Genomic DNA, 16,737 nt, shown 5'->3' on the forward strand with positions numbered 1-16,737 from the left:
GCTGATGAAGGGGGAAGGGTTGGGACACAGGTGGGCCAAACAAGTAATCTGGGCAGGAAGGACTTCATTATCACTTCTTTGGGATGGGCTATCTCCAAATCTGTTGGGGGCTGTTATGGGGTGGACTTTGTCCTAGGGCCTTTCTGGGACTTCATTAACATTCCATGAGTTGTCCTGGGTTTCCCCGGAATCATTCTCAGCATGGCCTCCATTTTAGATTTCACTCGGTGTTAGACCCGATTTATCTAACTACACTGACTACCTAACTTTAAATCTGGCTTCATTCCCCCCTCTAATTTGGGAACTCCTTACTGCTGTAAGGAAAGGGGGCGAAGATCCTTCTGGCTTCTTCAGGCTGAAAAGAGACCGTGTGGGGCAAGCAGTTTGGAGTCCCCTTTAAAAATCGGGTCTATCAAGTGGTCTATGATAAAAGTCCGATTGAGAAGTAATAGGCTGGAAGGCCATTTGAGTGATGGGTGGTCTATAAGAGAAACAAGAATTCATTAGTACTGGAACCATATTGACGCAGCAATAAATGCCACAGCACAGGAATATGCCAATGAGTATGATGGCAAAGACAAAGACTAACAATGTTTTCCACCAGGAAGTACCAGAGAACCAGGAGCTAAGATATTGTTCCCATGACAAAGTTGCTGAGGACATGGCTTCCATCTGAGCATGTAAATCTTTAAGGATATTTGTCACATTGCCAGAAATGTCAGGGATGTAAACACAACATTTAACTTTTAGGGTTACAGTTGTCCTTCCCTTAAGATACAGTTCAATAATTTAATGTCATCTGATCTTGCAAAATCCTCTGTGTCTAATAGAGAAATCTTTGATTCTGTTACTTAGGGCTGGATAACCATACTATGTAGGTTAGAAATAGCTGTAGGCTTTAAACTAAAAACTACTCTGGCAGTTCTTTGATAGTTATCAGGCATTCCTGTCTGAGAATCTCTTTTGCAGCCTCCAGTTTACTTATTCTTGGAAGTTACATTTAACTATTATTATTATTATTTAAAATGCCTAGGAATAGCTGTGTTTTGGTTTTGACTGTCTTTGCTAAGTGTTTAAGATGAAGTAGTCAAACTGACTTTTGTTTCCATCTATTGTTAACAGTCAGCTGAGTTACCCTGGGAATCCTCGGGAACTTCACAGCAGCTTCTCAGTTCTGCTAGTGCCATTTGCGCTAGGATGGGTTCAGGCCTTGCTTGACCATGTGGCTTCCCTTGGAAGCATCAGGGATGTCTCCCCTCTCTGATGACCCTCCTCTTCACAGCAAATGCACTGATTGGCTTTCTGTTCTCCAGTGGTCTCATTAATCTCCCTGATCGGGAGGTTATGTGGCCCAGAGTTGCAAAGCTCTTTAGAGAAGTCCCCTGTTCCCTGATTCAGACTGACTCAGAGGGCAAGAGCCAAATATTGCTTTTCTTGGCCCTTTTAATTTAACTTTAATTTTAAAACTTAATCTTAAACATCCAGCAAATAAGTTTCAACAGCCTTATATTAAGAGTACTGGGCTTTAATGTCTATCTCTCTATCCTGTAGGTGATAACTCCTTATCTTAAATTAACCCAGGTTGTGTGTTCTTAAATCAGTACCTCTGCAAAACATTAACAGGCAATCTTTAGACCATTTATAAGAAAACTACAAGATAAAATTATCAAGAGTAAAAACATATTTAGTTCATGCAATAGCTACCTTGAATTTTGGCAGAGTTATACATTATAATCCCCTGTTTGAGATCCTAGTAATCTTGACAAAAACCAACTTTTGGGCACAACTTTAAATGTACTGAAATCTGGCCTACTTCTTTCATAGTCACTTTCACATGCAGTGAGATGGGACACAGAGCCTTATCTCAGGTAAGGCGGGGTTCTTCATAAATCTTAAGTGCTGTAGTTCTGAAACTGATCTTTGCTTTTTTAAACATCATTTTTACAAAGCCTACATAAATTGTTGCTCAAGTTCACATGAATGTTAGCTAACACAATGTAATATCACACCTAAAACATGAATTAAAGAAAAGCTGAAAGCTTTTAACCTTTTGTAGAAAAGTAGCAAAGTACTTTTGTGTTTTGCAATAAAACCTTTACATAGATTAGGCTCTCATTAACTTAAAAATACATTTAAATTGTATCTCAGTGTAAAAAGTAACATAGAACCTTACATAACTTATTGATAACAAGTCCAGTTATAGAACACAAATGATATAAATAAATCTCCAACATGTTTTTCTTTTAAGCCTAAGATTACCATACAACTTTAGAACACAGCTTGATATAATGCTCTTTCTAAAGCTTCTACCTTACAGACTTGTATACCTGGAAGATATGAACACATTAATAGCACCACAATTACATTGATGTTTTTATATTAACCAAGTTTAGCTTTTAAAGAAATAACATAGCACGATTCTCTAAAACAACAGCACTTGTTTATCCAGCTGTTTAATTTTTTTAAGAGTACTTGCTCAAAAACTTACACATAACCAACTTACACAGTCCTTCTTTATCACTTACTTAAACCCTCTTGATTACTTAGTCACATAGACTCTCTTATCCAGAAACACTTTTTCCCTCTATTAAATCCATACCTAGAACCTTCTAGTTTCTCTTTTTCATCTGTTAACCTCCTTCTGTTCACATTTTGAAACAATACTTGTAAATTTTTGAATTTAGGCAGATTATTTCATAGACATCAACATTTTATTAGGTTTTATTTTTGAACACCTAGAAAAACTTATAAGCTTAATTTTAAAGACATCTTTACTTTTATCTGTTTACCCAATTTAAATTGAACCATTTGAATCATGTGAACCTCTGGCATGAACTATCTGAAATCACAAACTAAACAATTACCTAACCCCAACTTTTAACTGCAAGATTATGCAATGCTTCAAACTCATTTAGATACCAGATTGTTACAATAAAAAAAAATCATCTTTTAGATACATATTCAGCCAAGATCATCCCCAAGAAACAATCTATAATAACCTTTAAAACAGACAGATCAGATAAGAGAAAAATCTCGCCAGGTTTCTATCCCATTTAATTATGACTCCTACATCAGTGGCACCATAGATTTCCCCATGAGTGGACCAGATGTTTTTACATAGGGGCAACTATAGGTGTAAAATCAAGGGTCTTGGTGTGGCAACTTTACTGCATTCAGTGTCCCCTTCTTTTTAAGTAGATAGAGATGGAGCAATCCTTACAGTGCAGGGAAGAAATGAGGAGGTTCCCCAAAGCGAAATGGCTTTGGCAGCTGCTAGGAGTCCCTCAGTCTCCCCTTTTACTTACAGGATTAGCTCCTTTGGTTAGATCCGATTCCAGGCAATCTGGCATATCTCCTAACTTTCCAGTAGAGTCAGTTTTTATCTGCCTTAGGTCTTGAAGGGGGAAGGGGGTATGTACTTTGATCAGCCCAAATTCTCCTGGCATCTCCTGGAGAGGTAATATAATTGGTTTGCCTGTTGGGGCAGATGCAGAGAGGCCAGCAGATGGAGATTTTGTGGGTCCTCCTGATTCTTTTCCTCAGTGAGTCCCCAAGATTTTTTTCTCTTCATGGCAGACATCCTAGGTAAGTCTACTTTACACTGTTGGCATAATTTAGGATTTTCCCTTAGAGCAAAGAAAAATCTGAACATACGGCACCTCACACCATTTCCTTTTTTTGTAAATTTTATCAAACTGTAAAATTGTATTAAAATTGATATTTCCCTCTGGTGGCCAGGTTTCTCCATCAGAGAGTTTGTACTGAGGCCAGGCCAAGAAAATGAGGTGCTTTTTCTTGAGCGTCTGAGGGTCAAATCTATCCCAGTTTTTCAATACGCAGGCTAGTGGTCCACCTGGCATATTGGAGAGAGAGAAGCTCCCGTCTGAGTGAGAAGAAAACAGGATTCAGGTGCCCGCGCCGCACCGGAGAAAACTGTTCTCATTAGGGACGTCTCCCTAAGCTTGAGCCTCCTAAACGGTCCAGAAAACCCGTCTCTCACCTTGCTTTGCCAAGGGTTTCTGGTCCCCTTTAGCAAAGTGCTAGGGTCTCAGTTTGCCCTGTGCCAGAGACCCTGGGAGGATTCAGACTTAAGGGCCTTACTGCTTTCCTCCCAACCACTAAACACCCATTGCAAAAGAGAAACATGCGCTCTTTTGTTGCCTTTGCTCTGTAGACTAAAGGAACTGCCTAAGGGTAAGGGATATCTACCGGTTGTAAGGTAGCGGCTTTCTATTAGAGATTACCGGAGGAGTTGATTCTAAAAATGCCTCTCTAGCAGCTTAAATAACACAGCTCATTTTAAACATTGGGGTGGTAAAACAGACTAGTGAAAGTTACCTATGCACCCTAGGGAACCTGGGCAGATTTTACTAATTATCTCATGCCTTTCTCAGTCCTACAACCTGAATTGCTAACATCTCTGACCTGCGAAGGAAGGGAAGCATCCAGGAGGAATGGATGCGAGGTTGGGAATGTTGCGTAGCCCATACGGAGGCAAATGTGATTGGGGCTTTCCCTCAGTGCCATTCATCTACCGATCACCCTAGATACCCCTGAGGGCTGTCGGGAGGGGGCTCAAGAGAAAGGAACCTTAGGAATACGTCTGAGTGTAGCCCAGACCAGAATTCCGCAGTTGTTCCAAACTCCTTCCTCCACCTCCATGCATCTGAGGCAGATCGGGATTCGGGACACACACCAATTGCTCTCCAGGCCCAGACAGAAAAGTTGGAAGCGGCTTTGGCAGAACCCAACATGCCTGCTCTGTATTAAACAGGTGATTGAGAGCTGCCTAGGCCGGGAAACCTCTCACCCGAGTCTTGAAGAGTGGCGGCTGCACTAATTGCGTTTAAGTAGCCGTCGGGTGCCCACCTTACCCTCCAGAAAGAAAGAGAGAGAAAGATGCACCTCAAACAGACATGGGGTGCGTGGAGACGGCTTACCTTGGTGTAGAATCTCGGTCTGGGACCTCCAATATGTTACCGTTGTTGACCTGTGACGAGTCCTTGCTTCCCCAATGTTGAAGAATAACACCAGAGAGCACGCCAAGGCAAGGTCAGAGTAGAAATTAGAAGTTTATTAAAGGACAGCAGAAAAGACTTCTCCCAGAGGAAGAAGGGGACCCAAGAGGTGGAATCCGTGGAAGTGCGGTTGTCTCCCCTTTTTATAGTTTTGCTGATGAAGGGGGAAGGGTTGGGACACAGGTGGGCCAAACAAGTAATCTGGGCAGGAAGGACTTCATTATCACTTCTTTGGGATGGGCTATCTCCAAATCTGTTGGGGGCTGTTATAGGGTGGACTTTGGCCTAGGGCCTTTCTGGGACTTCATTAACATTCCATGAGTTGTCCTGGGTTTCCCCGGAATCATTCTCAGCATGGCCTCCATTTTAGATTTCACTCGGTGTTAGACCCGATTTACCTAACTACACTGACTACCTAACTTTAAATCTGGCTTCAGTATCATTTCTAATAAAGAATGAGAATTCCTTGAAGAACTGGTAGATTTTAGGATTGGGGCTGGGAAAACTTAACATGATCATGAAAGGGCTGGGTTTGTGACTCAGCAGTAGAGCACTCACCTAGCATGTGCAAGGCCCTGGGTTTAACCTCAGTACAGCATAAAAATAAATTAAAAAATAAAGATATTGTGTCCAACTACAACTAAAAAAATAAATATTTTTTAAAAAAACATGATTATGAAACACCTTTTCATGCCAGAAAGTCAGCAAATGCTAACATAAAAAAAAGGGGAAAAAAAAGATGGATTCTTATTTATTTATTCTGGGGACCAGGGATTGACCCCAGGGGTGCTTTGCCACTGAGCTACAACCCCAGCCCTTTTTATTTTTTATTTCAAGACAGGGTCTCACTGAATTGGTTAAGGCCTAATTAAGTTGCTGATGCTAACCTCAAACTCATCATCCTTCTGCCTCAGCCCCCACTGCCCCCCTACCGAGTTGCTGATTTTCTGTATAGCTTTTATCTCTTTTTCGTGCATCAATGCAATGGCTAGGACTTTCATATTGAATCAGAGTGATCCAAGAGGACATCCTAATCTTACAGGGAAAGGTTTCTATCTTTCACTGTTAAGTACTTTGCTAGCTATGGCGGATTTTGTTGTAGGTAGTGGGTTTTTTGTTTTGGGTTCCTTTTTTTCAGTTATGATTTTTTTTTTTTTTTGGATTGATGAGGTTCCCCTCTATTCTTGATTTGTTGAAAATTATTACCATAAATGAATGCTGAATTTTGTCAGATGTGTTTTCTACATCTATTAGTTCACAAATATGGTGAATTACATTGGTTTAATTGTTTTTGAATGTCAAGTTGACCTTACACTCTTGAGATAATTACCATTTGTTCATGAGGTTTTATACATTTCATATATTCTTCATTAGCTTTGTCAAAATATCTTGCTGAGGATTTTTGTGTCTGTTCATGAGGAAGTTTAGTCTGTAGATTTTTTTTCCTCAGAAATAATGGTCTAGTTTGATTTCAGAGAATATAGACTTTGTAATATGGGTAGAGAGGTATTCACTTTTCTTTTTCTCCTGAATCTGACCTTTATAGAATTGGTGTTATTTTTTTCTCTTTAATTGTTTGGTTGAAATTACTAATGAAACCATTTGGGCCTTGATTTCTTTTTGTTGGAGGGTTTTAAAGTATGAACTCACTTTCCTTAATAATATGGGACTATCAAGATTATCTGAATATTTTTGAGTTAGTTTTGGTCATTTGCTTCTAGAAGGAAGTGATCCATTTGTTTGAAGTTGTTGATTTTAAGGGGATGAAATTATTTATAATATTTCCTATCATTCCTCTCATTTTTGTGGGATTTACAGTGATGTTCCTTTGTTCACCTGTCATATTGGTTATTTTTGTCTACTTGTTTTCCTTTTCAATTTTATTGATTTTCATTGATTTCTTTGTTTATTTTTTGTTTCCTTCCTCCTGCTTGCTTTGAGTTAATTTTACTCTTCATTTTGGGGGTTCTTGAGTGAAGAGCACAGATTGTTATTTTGAGATATTTCCTTTTTTCTAAAGTAAGCTTTTAGTGTCATCAACTTTATCTTAGCTGCATCCCATAAATTTAAATGTTTTACTTAATTTTCATTAAATTCTTATTTAATTTTAATTTTATCAGTAATTTCTTTTCTTGAACAATAAATTATTTAAAGCATGTTCTTTTATTTCCAAGTGTTTGAAGATTTTCAATTGTCTTTCTGTTATTAACTTGTGTTTCAATTCCATGATGGTTGAGGACATGCTCAATATGACCTCAGTTCTTTTAAAATTGTTAATTGTTGTTCTGTGACTCAAGATTTGTTTATGTAAATGTTTGATATTTGTTTGAAAATACTGTATATTCTACTATTGGGTGGAAAGTTCTATAAATGTTAATTAGATCTGGTTTGTGGATCCTGTCATTTAGTTCTTCTACACTGTTGCAAAGTGTTTAATTGTTCTGTCAACTATGGATATTGAAGACCCTAACCATAATTCTTGATTTATCCATTTTTCTTTTCATTTCCATCAGATTTTGCTTCATGTATTTTGGAGCTCCATTGTTTGATGAATACATATTTAGGATTCTTGGTGTATGTGAGCCCTTTATCTTTATGTAATGTCCCTTTTTGTCCTTAATAATTTTCTTTGCCTTCTTTAAAGTGTATTTTGTATGCTATTAAGGTAGTTACTCCTGCTTTTTAAAAATAAATCTTCACACAACGTGTCTTTTCCTTCCTTTTGCTTTCAACCTGTCTATGTTGTTTTGCTTGAAGTGAGTTTCTTGTAGACAGCATATGGTTGCACTCTTCAATGTCTGTCGTGTAATTGGTACATTCACAGCATTTGCATATCATCATTGATATTTAAAGCTTAATTCTCCCATTTAGTTATTGTTTTATGTGTGTTTCCTGCTTCTCATTTCTTTTTAATTTGACTTCCTATGAGTTATTCGACCATTTTTTAATATTCTATTTTGACTTATTTATATTATTTTTAGTACTTTGCTTTGCATCATTAATGATTGTTCTAGGGATTTTCCTTGTAATGATTGTCCTGAGTAGTTTGTAACTACTGGTTTAAGTGCACAAACCTTACTTCCATTTAGGTCCCCTTACTCTCACTATTTAAAAAATGTAATTAAAGTCTTTCCTTCATAAATATTACATACCATATTAGATGGTGCTAAACTTTTGTTTCAGTCATGAAACATGATTTAAAAAACTCATGAAGTTAAGAATTGTCTATTAGGTTTACTTCTTTTTTTCTTCAAATATTTATTTTTTAGTTTTAGGTGGACACAATATCTTTATTTTATTTCTACATGGTGCTGAGGATCAAACCCAGTGCCTCATGCATGCTAGGTAAACACTCTACCACTGAGCCACAACCCTAGCCCCTAGGTTTACTTCTATGTTTACCCATTCCATTGTTCTTCTTTCTTTTTCTGAAAGTCTAATCTCTCTTCTTTAAATGTTTTCTTTCTATTTGAAGAGCTTCCATTAGCCATTCTTTAAGGACAGGTCTTCCAGAAATAGATTCTCATAGTTCTCAACCTGGGAAGATATTTACACCAGCTATATCATGATTTATAGTTAGCAGTTCATTTATTTCAGCCCTTGAAACACAACGTGTTTCAGATAAGAGGTGATGTCATTGGATATTGATATTCTTTCATAGATGCTACAGGTACTATTTTCCTTTGGCTGTTTTAAGAGTTTTCTCCTTTTTAGTGTTCAGAAATTTAAATACAACATGTACTGGTGTGGGTTTCTTTTCTTTTTTTCTCTTTGGAGTTTTTCTTAACTTCTTGAATTGTGTTTTTTGTATCTTTCACCAAATTTTGTGAATTTTTAAAGTCATTACTTCTTAAATGATTTTCAAATTTTTCATTCTTTCAATTCTTTTTTTGAAACTCTCACAGTAGAAAGATTATGACTTCTTTATTAACTCACAGATCTCCAAGGCTCTTCTGCCTCATCAGTAGATAGTTTTCTCATTCAAAAGCAGTATCTCTGGTTCTTGGTATGATGAGTGATTTTTAAAAAATTGTATTCTGGACAATTTGATAATTATGTCAGGAAACTAATCCCACTTAAATCTTCTCATTTAGCAGACATTCACTGTTTAGATTTAGCATGTTTGTTCTGGTTTCAATCTGCAAGTTTCATTCCATTGACAATTTGGTTTTTGGAGCCATCTTGTGCTCTGAAATCCCATTTGCTGCTGTCTGCAGGGGTGCCAGGCACTTGGGCTGCCTGCTGTTTCTGGGTGACCTCCAGGGGTGCAGGGGCAGAAGTTGCTGCCTGAGTCTTCTTATGACAGGGGTAAAGATGCAGGGAAAGCAAGTCCCCCACCTGGCATGTGCTCTCTGGGAGTTATCTCTTTTTTAAAAATTTTTTAGTTGTAATTGGTACAATATCTTTATTTATTTATTTATTTATTTGTGGTGCTGAGGATCGAACCCAGTCCCTCACGCATGCAAGGCAAGTGCTCTACCACTGAGCTACAGTCCCAGCCCCTCTGTCACCACCACTGTCACTATTGCCACCACCACTGTCACTATTCTGGCCTCAGAGGAGCTTTGCAAATAAAATTACTTGCCAAATCCTGAGCGAAATAGGTGTCTGGAACCCCCATCATTTCTTCTACCTAGCTTACTGATCTTTTTTAAAAAAATATTTATTTAATTATTAGTTGTAGTTGGACACAATATCTTTATGTATTTATTTATTTTTATGTGGGCTGAGGATGGAACCCAGAGCCTCGCACGTGCTAGGTAAGCGCTCTGCCACTGAGCCCCAGCCCCAGCCACTACTGATTATCTTCCCTGCCATCTCTACCCTGAGAAGCCTTTAGCTGCCCACTCAGAGCAAGATGCATCCTGTGCTGGGCATGGGCCGTGACAGCTTTTGCCCAGTATTTGCTGGTGGTTTTCTAGGCCTCCTGCACTGCCTGCCAACCCCCCTCAAGATACAAAGTTTGGTCTGGCTTCGTAAGTTACGTCCCCTACTTAGCAAAATGCCTGGCAGGTGGGACTTCAGTGCTTACTGAATATCCACAGAAAGGAAGTAAAATCAGATGAAGGTGACCGAGGTGAGAGCAGCTGCGTGGGTCAGGGCGCAGAGGGACCCATTGGTGTCTGATCTGTGGCCTGTGGTGAGGCTTGGAAGACACCTTGGGCAGAGGCTTGGATGCATGTTTAGCCATCAGTTTTGGTTCTCTTCCTATCCTGATTCTCCGTATGGGAGGCAGAGCCTGTTCACCTGTGGAAGTTGGGGGTCCTGGCCTCCCATCAGCTGGAGAGAGCATTGTATGAACCAGGCCCCACCAGGCAGAAAAGCCTCATGGGCTCTGAGTTGCAAGTCAGCGATTCCAAATGGTGCCAGCAGGGACTCCGTGGCAGTGATGGCAGGTGCAGTCTAATGTAGCTCCTTGGGTGACAGGGACAGCAGGCTGCTGGTCCAGCTCAGAGCCAGCATCTCCAAAGTTGGCGAGGCAAGGTGTAGCATCTGGTGCTTGGCAGCAGAGCTGCATCGGGGTCCCAACAGGCAGGTTTGTGGCAGGATCAGAGGCCTTGCTCCCAGTGTGAGGTCCTAAACCACGTTCTCCTGCCAGTTGGGTAAGGCTGTGAGCCATCCCATGACCTTTCCATAAATTCCTTTCTTCTTGGGTCAACCACAATTAGTTTTCTTGCTTATAATTAAAGCTGGACTGATATCCTGGGCCTGAGAGGAGTGGACACGCTTAAGGAAACAGTTAGGAACCTCCAAGTCCTGTATTTCTTACTAATAGTCTCTTAGTATTATTTTTGCATATTAAGTAGAGTGCATTCCAGCTGGGCACCGTGGCACATGCCTGTCATCCCAGTGGCTCGGGAGGTGGAGGCAGGAGGATCATGAGTTCAAAGCCAGCCTCAGCAGTGGCGAGCCACTAAGCAACTCAGTGAGATCCCATCTCTAAACAAAATCCAAAATAGGGTTGGGGATATGGCTCTGTGGTTAAGTAACCCTGGGTTCAATCTCCAGTATAATAATAATAATAATAAAAAGGAAAGTGCATTCCAGTGAATTTAAATTTGTCTGAAAGTCCATCTTTTTCTATATTGATGAAGCATTCAAAAGATTTTCTAATTTATAATTGTTTAATATAAGTTAAATATCATTCATCTCTCTTAACATATACCTGTGTATAATTTTACCTTTTTTTATATGAAGAGTTGTGGATGGTGTTATGATTGATATAATGTGTAGGAGAGAGAATAAGCCATAACTTATTCCCTTTGATTCTGATTCTGACTGGAACAATCATCCCTTAATAGCCCTGGAGGATTGGCTCCAGAATCCCCCAGGATACCAAAATCTGCAGATGCAATCGTATTTGCTTATGCACATATCCACCTGTGTACTTTAAATAACCTTTAGATTATTTATAACACCTACTACAATGTAAATGCTACATAAATAGTTGTTCAACTGTATTGTTTAGGAAATAATTAGAAGAAAAAAGTCTGTACATGTTCAACACAGATGCAAATTTTTCCTCAAAGATTTCCAATCCATAGTTGGTTGACTCCATGCGTATAGAATCCATAGATTTGTGCCAACTGTATTTGTATGTTTATGTCTATGATATATAAAACAGCATTTAGTCCCCCACTCAATACCACTCACTTTTGTAAGACCTAATGTGCATGTGAACTTCTGTAGTCGCTAGAACCTATTAGATATATCCCTGTGCTATTGTTAGATTACTAATGATATCATGCTCGTGTTTGCCAAATGTTGGGTGTCGTGAGTAAATCTGGGTTTGAAATAAACACAATCCCAACCAGGGTGCATCTGGGCTGTGTGTTTAAGCTCTTTTGACAGCTGGATGAGATGTAACTGAGTTAGCGTCCCACGAAGAAACCCAAAGATAAAATTGCATTAAGATTTCTGTCATCAAGACAGGAAACCCACAGTCCTGGCTGCTAACCGTTCTTGTACTGCCTAGAAAGAGACTTTGGTGACACACCCAGGGATCTGGTGTCTTGAAATCATTGGACTTAAATTATTATTAATTTTTTTAGTTGTAGGAGGACACAATACCTTTATTTTATTTATTTTTATGCGGTGCTGCGGATATAACCCGGTGCCTCAAGTGCTGTGGGTATAACCCGGTGCTAGGCAAGTGCTCTGCCACTGAGCTACAGCCCTAGCCCTAATGATTATTTTTGGAAGCAGAAAATAAATACCACTCGTTTGTGAGGTCTCTGGGTACCTCTTTTTCCCCACAGGTTGGAAGCTCCACGAACACCCTGGATGCCCTACGGATTGCTTTTGCTGATAAAGAAACACAAGTGATCTACCTTCTGACGGACGGCAGACCTGATCAGGTTCTTATTTTTGAAGTTGGGACTCCCCAGCGCACTGAAAGTGAATGCTGAGAATGGGTTTGGGGGACCTTTTTGATAACTTTAAAGAAGTGGTTGAGAGGTGTCCCTTGGCTTAGGGACCCAGAACTGAGGTGAGAAGCCGCACTGGGGAATTCCTTTGTCTGCTTCAGCTCTGAGGAGCCCCGTGACACACACACCTACGGTCCTGGAGACCAACCCGGGGAGGGGAGGCATCTGCCTTCTGTTGGAATCTGGTTTACACTTTACTACAAATTGAGAGTGAGGAGAGTCTCCCCCCAACACACATACACACACACACACACACACCTTTGAGGACTCAATCTAAACATGTCACTGCACAACATCCTTGGCTTTGCCCCTAATTTTAGCACAGTCCTCATTTAAACAAAGCATGCCTTTCCAGTGAAATGTTCTTTGTTTTGTTTAGCCCGACTGGGAAATATTTGAAAGGTTCTGGAGAAGCCTGTTCAGCTTCTCTTGAGCTTTGTGAATGAAAGACGAGGGTTGCAGCCCTTAAATAAACACAGGGATTTCCAGGCCAGCACAATGTAAATTACCCACTGGAGTGAATTACTATCAACTGGTTTCCTTCCTCTACAGATGTTTACATAGGCAGACTGCTAGGCAAATATCCGAGAATATCCTGTGTCAGATGGTTCATGGAGTAAAGCAGTTGGAATTTCCCCCCCCCTCAGCATTGGCTGTACGGCAGAGAGGCAGCATGTAAAGTGACATTTTATTTTGAGTGGTTTTCCCATCAACTTCGCTGTGTTTTCGATTGGGAAGCAGATTCTTGCATCTCTCTGATGTTCCCCGTGGGATACCAAGGTTAGAGGCTACGCAGGTGAACCATAGCTCATCCTGCCTGAGGGGCGTCTGTCCTTAGGGGGACGAGCTGGACGTGCCTAGACAGTTAACTCTGATACAGTCCAGGGAGCCAGGCTGCCTGCCCTAGGCCGAGGCCCCGAGAAGGAGGAGAGCCGTAGGAGATGGAGAGACCAGGGCAGGGCCCACCGGGGAGACCACAATGCAGCTGAGTCTGGGAAGAGGAGAAGGAATGTTCTGATCAGAGGAGATGAATGGTGACCTGAGCAGGAAGGACAGAGGTGTGGACACGGGGTGGAGGCTGGGTCAGAGAAACAGGCTGAGGCAGGGCTGAGGTGAAAAAGTCGGGTTGGGGAGGTGTGAAGGTTCCTGAGTGCCCTGTTAAAAGGGTGGGCATTTCTCAGGGAGAACCTGCAAGAGGACCACACGGTCCCGTCCATCCAGGCTTTAGAAGCATGCCCAGTAGAGCCAGGGAAAGGCTGGCTCTGCTCTGCCTCCTGCCTGCACCTTGGCAAGGGCTAGGAACGCCTAGCGGTGGGCAGCAGCAGCAGGAACAGGGAGGTGGGGACCCTCTCCTGAGATCAGATGGCAGCCACAAGACATGTGACTGGTTTAGGAGCAGGAATGGAGTGAGGAGAAGGTGGGAGCAGGGCAGAAAGGCATCGAGGCGACCAATTTCTGGCTTAACCCTTTATGTGATTAAGGATTGACATTTAAATTTCAGGGAGCAGGAGGTTTGCATGCGCTGGTGTTATGCGTGTGCAGTGCTGGGATATTGAGTTCTGGAAACACAAGGCTGGATCTGATTTGGGAAAGACGTTGGCTAGGCGTTCTGATTGAAGAGTCATCTAGACAGGGCGTCTTCTTCTTTTTAATAAACTTATTTTCTTAATGTCTGCATGAGATGAGACTTAGAAAATATGGATAAGCATAAAAGAAGTCGATTGAAATCACTCATGATTTAATTCTGTGTTCTGCTTTGTTTTCATCTAATGTTCAAAACACTCCTTCCAAGTCACGAGGAATTCTTCAGAGACCTCCTTCTCAACGACTATATCACATTCTGTTTTATGGGCTTAATAAGGATTTTTAACTTTAGGATCCACTTTGTTATTCAATTTTTGAATAGTCATACATTCACGTGGCCCAAATTACAAAGATACAAAGGGCATATGGGGAAAGTTCTCCCCCTCACCCCACACACCAGCTAGGAGGCAACTGAAGCCACCAGTTTATGTTATGCAGGCAGAAATGTATCTATATAGAGATTCTTTCTTCAAATAAAACAGACGTTAGCGTATTCTACACGTGGTTCTGCATCTTCACAGGGACCCTGAGCTTAGGAGCACCTCAAGTTGAGCGACTTGGCTAAGCAAATCTTTCTCTGTGCTTCTTCTTCCCATTGAAGTGCGAGACCTGGGAAGACCAGGGCCCCGCCGTGTTGGTCTTCATGCTCTCACTGTCTGGCAGTGTCCCTTCATTGAATTGAAATGACACATTTACAGAAAGCCCCTTATCCCCATGTGAGGAATCCCCTGTTTCAGTATTTTTCTATGGCAAATAGCAAGGGTTCTCCCACATCTTTGTTTTCCTTTCTCTCCCTCTCTTTTCTATTTTAGCCACCTGAGATGGTGACAGAACAAGTCAAAGTTTTCCAGAAAATTCCTATTTACACCATTTCCTTCAATTACAATGACAAGATTGCGAATGAATTTTTGCAAGAGCTTGCTTCTTTGACGGGAGGAGAGTTTCATTCTTATAAATTTGGTTGCAAGGATCCCATTCCTCAGGAAGCTCTTCAGGTAAAAGCTTGATGGGCTAAGCACAGAGTGTTCATTTATTTTAACATGGACCAGTGGAGGTGTAGGGGCAGTCAGTACCTTAGTAAAAAACAGTAACCACAGAGAAAACCAAGTCAAGCAAACAAACTGGTTAACAAGTATACCAGCATTTCTCAGAAGTGGCCCAAGGGCTGAATGTGGTGGTGCATGCCTGTAATCCCAACGGCTCAGGAGGCTGAGGCAGGAGGATCATAATTTCATGGCCAGCCTCAGCCTCTTAGTGAGTCTCTAAGAAACTTAATGAGACCCTGTCTCAAAAAGTGTGTGTGTGTGGGGGGGCACTGTGCCTTACATGGCTTAAAGTACTGTGGAAACCCATGGACAGAATATCCTGGCCACCAGGATTCCAGAGTGCGTCCCTTGGATTCTCAGTGTGGCTTCTAAAAAGTGATTCCCAGCTTCCCATATGCTCTGGTTAAGTCTTCCCATGGAGAGTGGAGGAAGAGCCATTGATTCAAAGTCCTTCCAGACACTGGGTGTCCATTCTGCAACCAGATCTCCCAGTTAGTCTGGCGCTGGGGCTGGGGATGAAGATCAGTGGTAAAATGTCCCTGGGTTCAATCCCCAAGGACCACCTGAACTGGGGCACAAACTCCAAGGTGCCACTGTGGAGCTCTAAATCAGGCTGTGGGCACAGAGGCCCAGGAATCTTAGGGTAATGTGTTTTCTTCTAAACTTTTTGTTATGGAAAGTTTCAAAAGTCTCAAAGTGCAAGGACCCCAAGGAGACCATCACTCAAATTTAACAACCATCAACATTTTGTCAAACTTTAGGAATCTGCATTACATTCAAGGGTCCCTGGGGCTCATGTGTGAGGTTTGTTAACCATTGCTATATACCCATGTTTGTGACACTTTCAAAAATTTCCAATGTAGGGTAGTTGTCTCCTGACTTCTCAGACTATGTGACCATGTGACCATCTGAAAAAGCAAAAAGTTCTCAGGGGTTATTAGGGGAAACTAAGTACGATTCTATTTGCCAATCCTCCAGTCTTGGCCAGAGGGTATGTACTTTAAGAATGCCCTTCTAGTAGCTCAGTGGTAGAGCGCCTGCCTGGCATGTGTGAGGCACTGGGTTCGATTTTCAGCACTGCATATAAATGTGATAAAGGTCCATCAATAACTAAAAAAAGTTTTAAAAAAGAATGCTCTTCTATATAGGAGTGTGCTTCTTGAATTATTGTATGCCCTGGGGTGAAAGGTGGGCTGCAGACTTGGAGAAGGTCTCTGCAAATGACATATTGAACAAAGAGTGTGAAGAGCTCTCAACACTCAACAATAAAAAGCAAAACATCCCATCGGAAAATAGGCAAAACACGTGCACACACCTCATAGAGGAGGATCATGGTGTCAGATAAGCTCATGAAAGGGGTTCAGAATCATTAGCCTTGGAGGAATGCAAACTGGACCACCATGAGACATCCCTGCACACCCTTCAGAATGGCAAAAAATCAAAAACTGTGAGAAAACCGAGTGCTGGGTAGGGTGAGGAGAAACTAGAAGATCAACACACTGCTGGTGGGGTTGGATACTGTCACACCCATGCAGGATGCTAAATGAGAATGGCTGACTCTACCTTGCATCTTCAAGGATGTGGAGGAAATGGGACTCTCACGCGTTACTGATGGGAACATAAACGGAACAACCATATTGGGATACTTTGATAGTTTCTTTA

General features: G+C 41.2%; 1 protein-coding gene across 1 annotated transcript in view; it reads left to right on the forward strand.

Moving 5' to 3' along the window:
• The window catches only part of VWA3B (von Willebrand factor A domain containing 3B), a 225,563-nt gene that overhangs the window by 124,997 nt on the left and 83,829 nt on the right, over positions 1 to 16,737 (forward strand). The window contains exons 17-18 of the mRNA XM_081265190.1: positions 12,278 to 12,376; positions 14,842 to 15,024. Of these exons, the coding sequence (XP_081121316.1) occupies positions 12,278 to 12,376; positions 14,842 to 15,024 (282 nt within the window). The remainder of the gene's footprint in view (positions 1 to 12,277; positions 12,377 to 14,841; positions 15,025 to 16,737) is intronic.

Source organism: Spermophilus citellus (genome assembly GCF_964194105.1).
Source record: "Spermophilus citellus genome assembly, chromosome: 13".
NCBI lineage: Eukaryota > Metazoa > Chordata > Mammalia > Rodentia > Sciuridae > Spermophilus > Spermophilus citellus.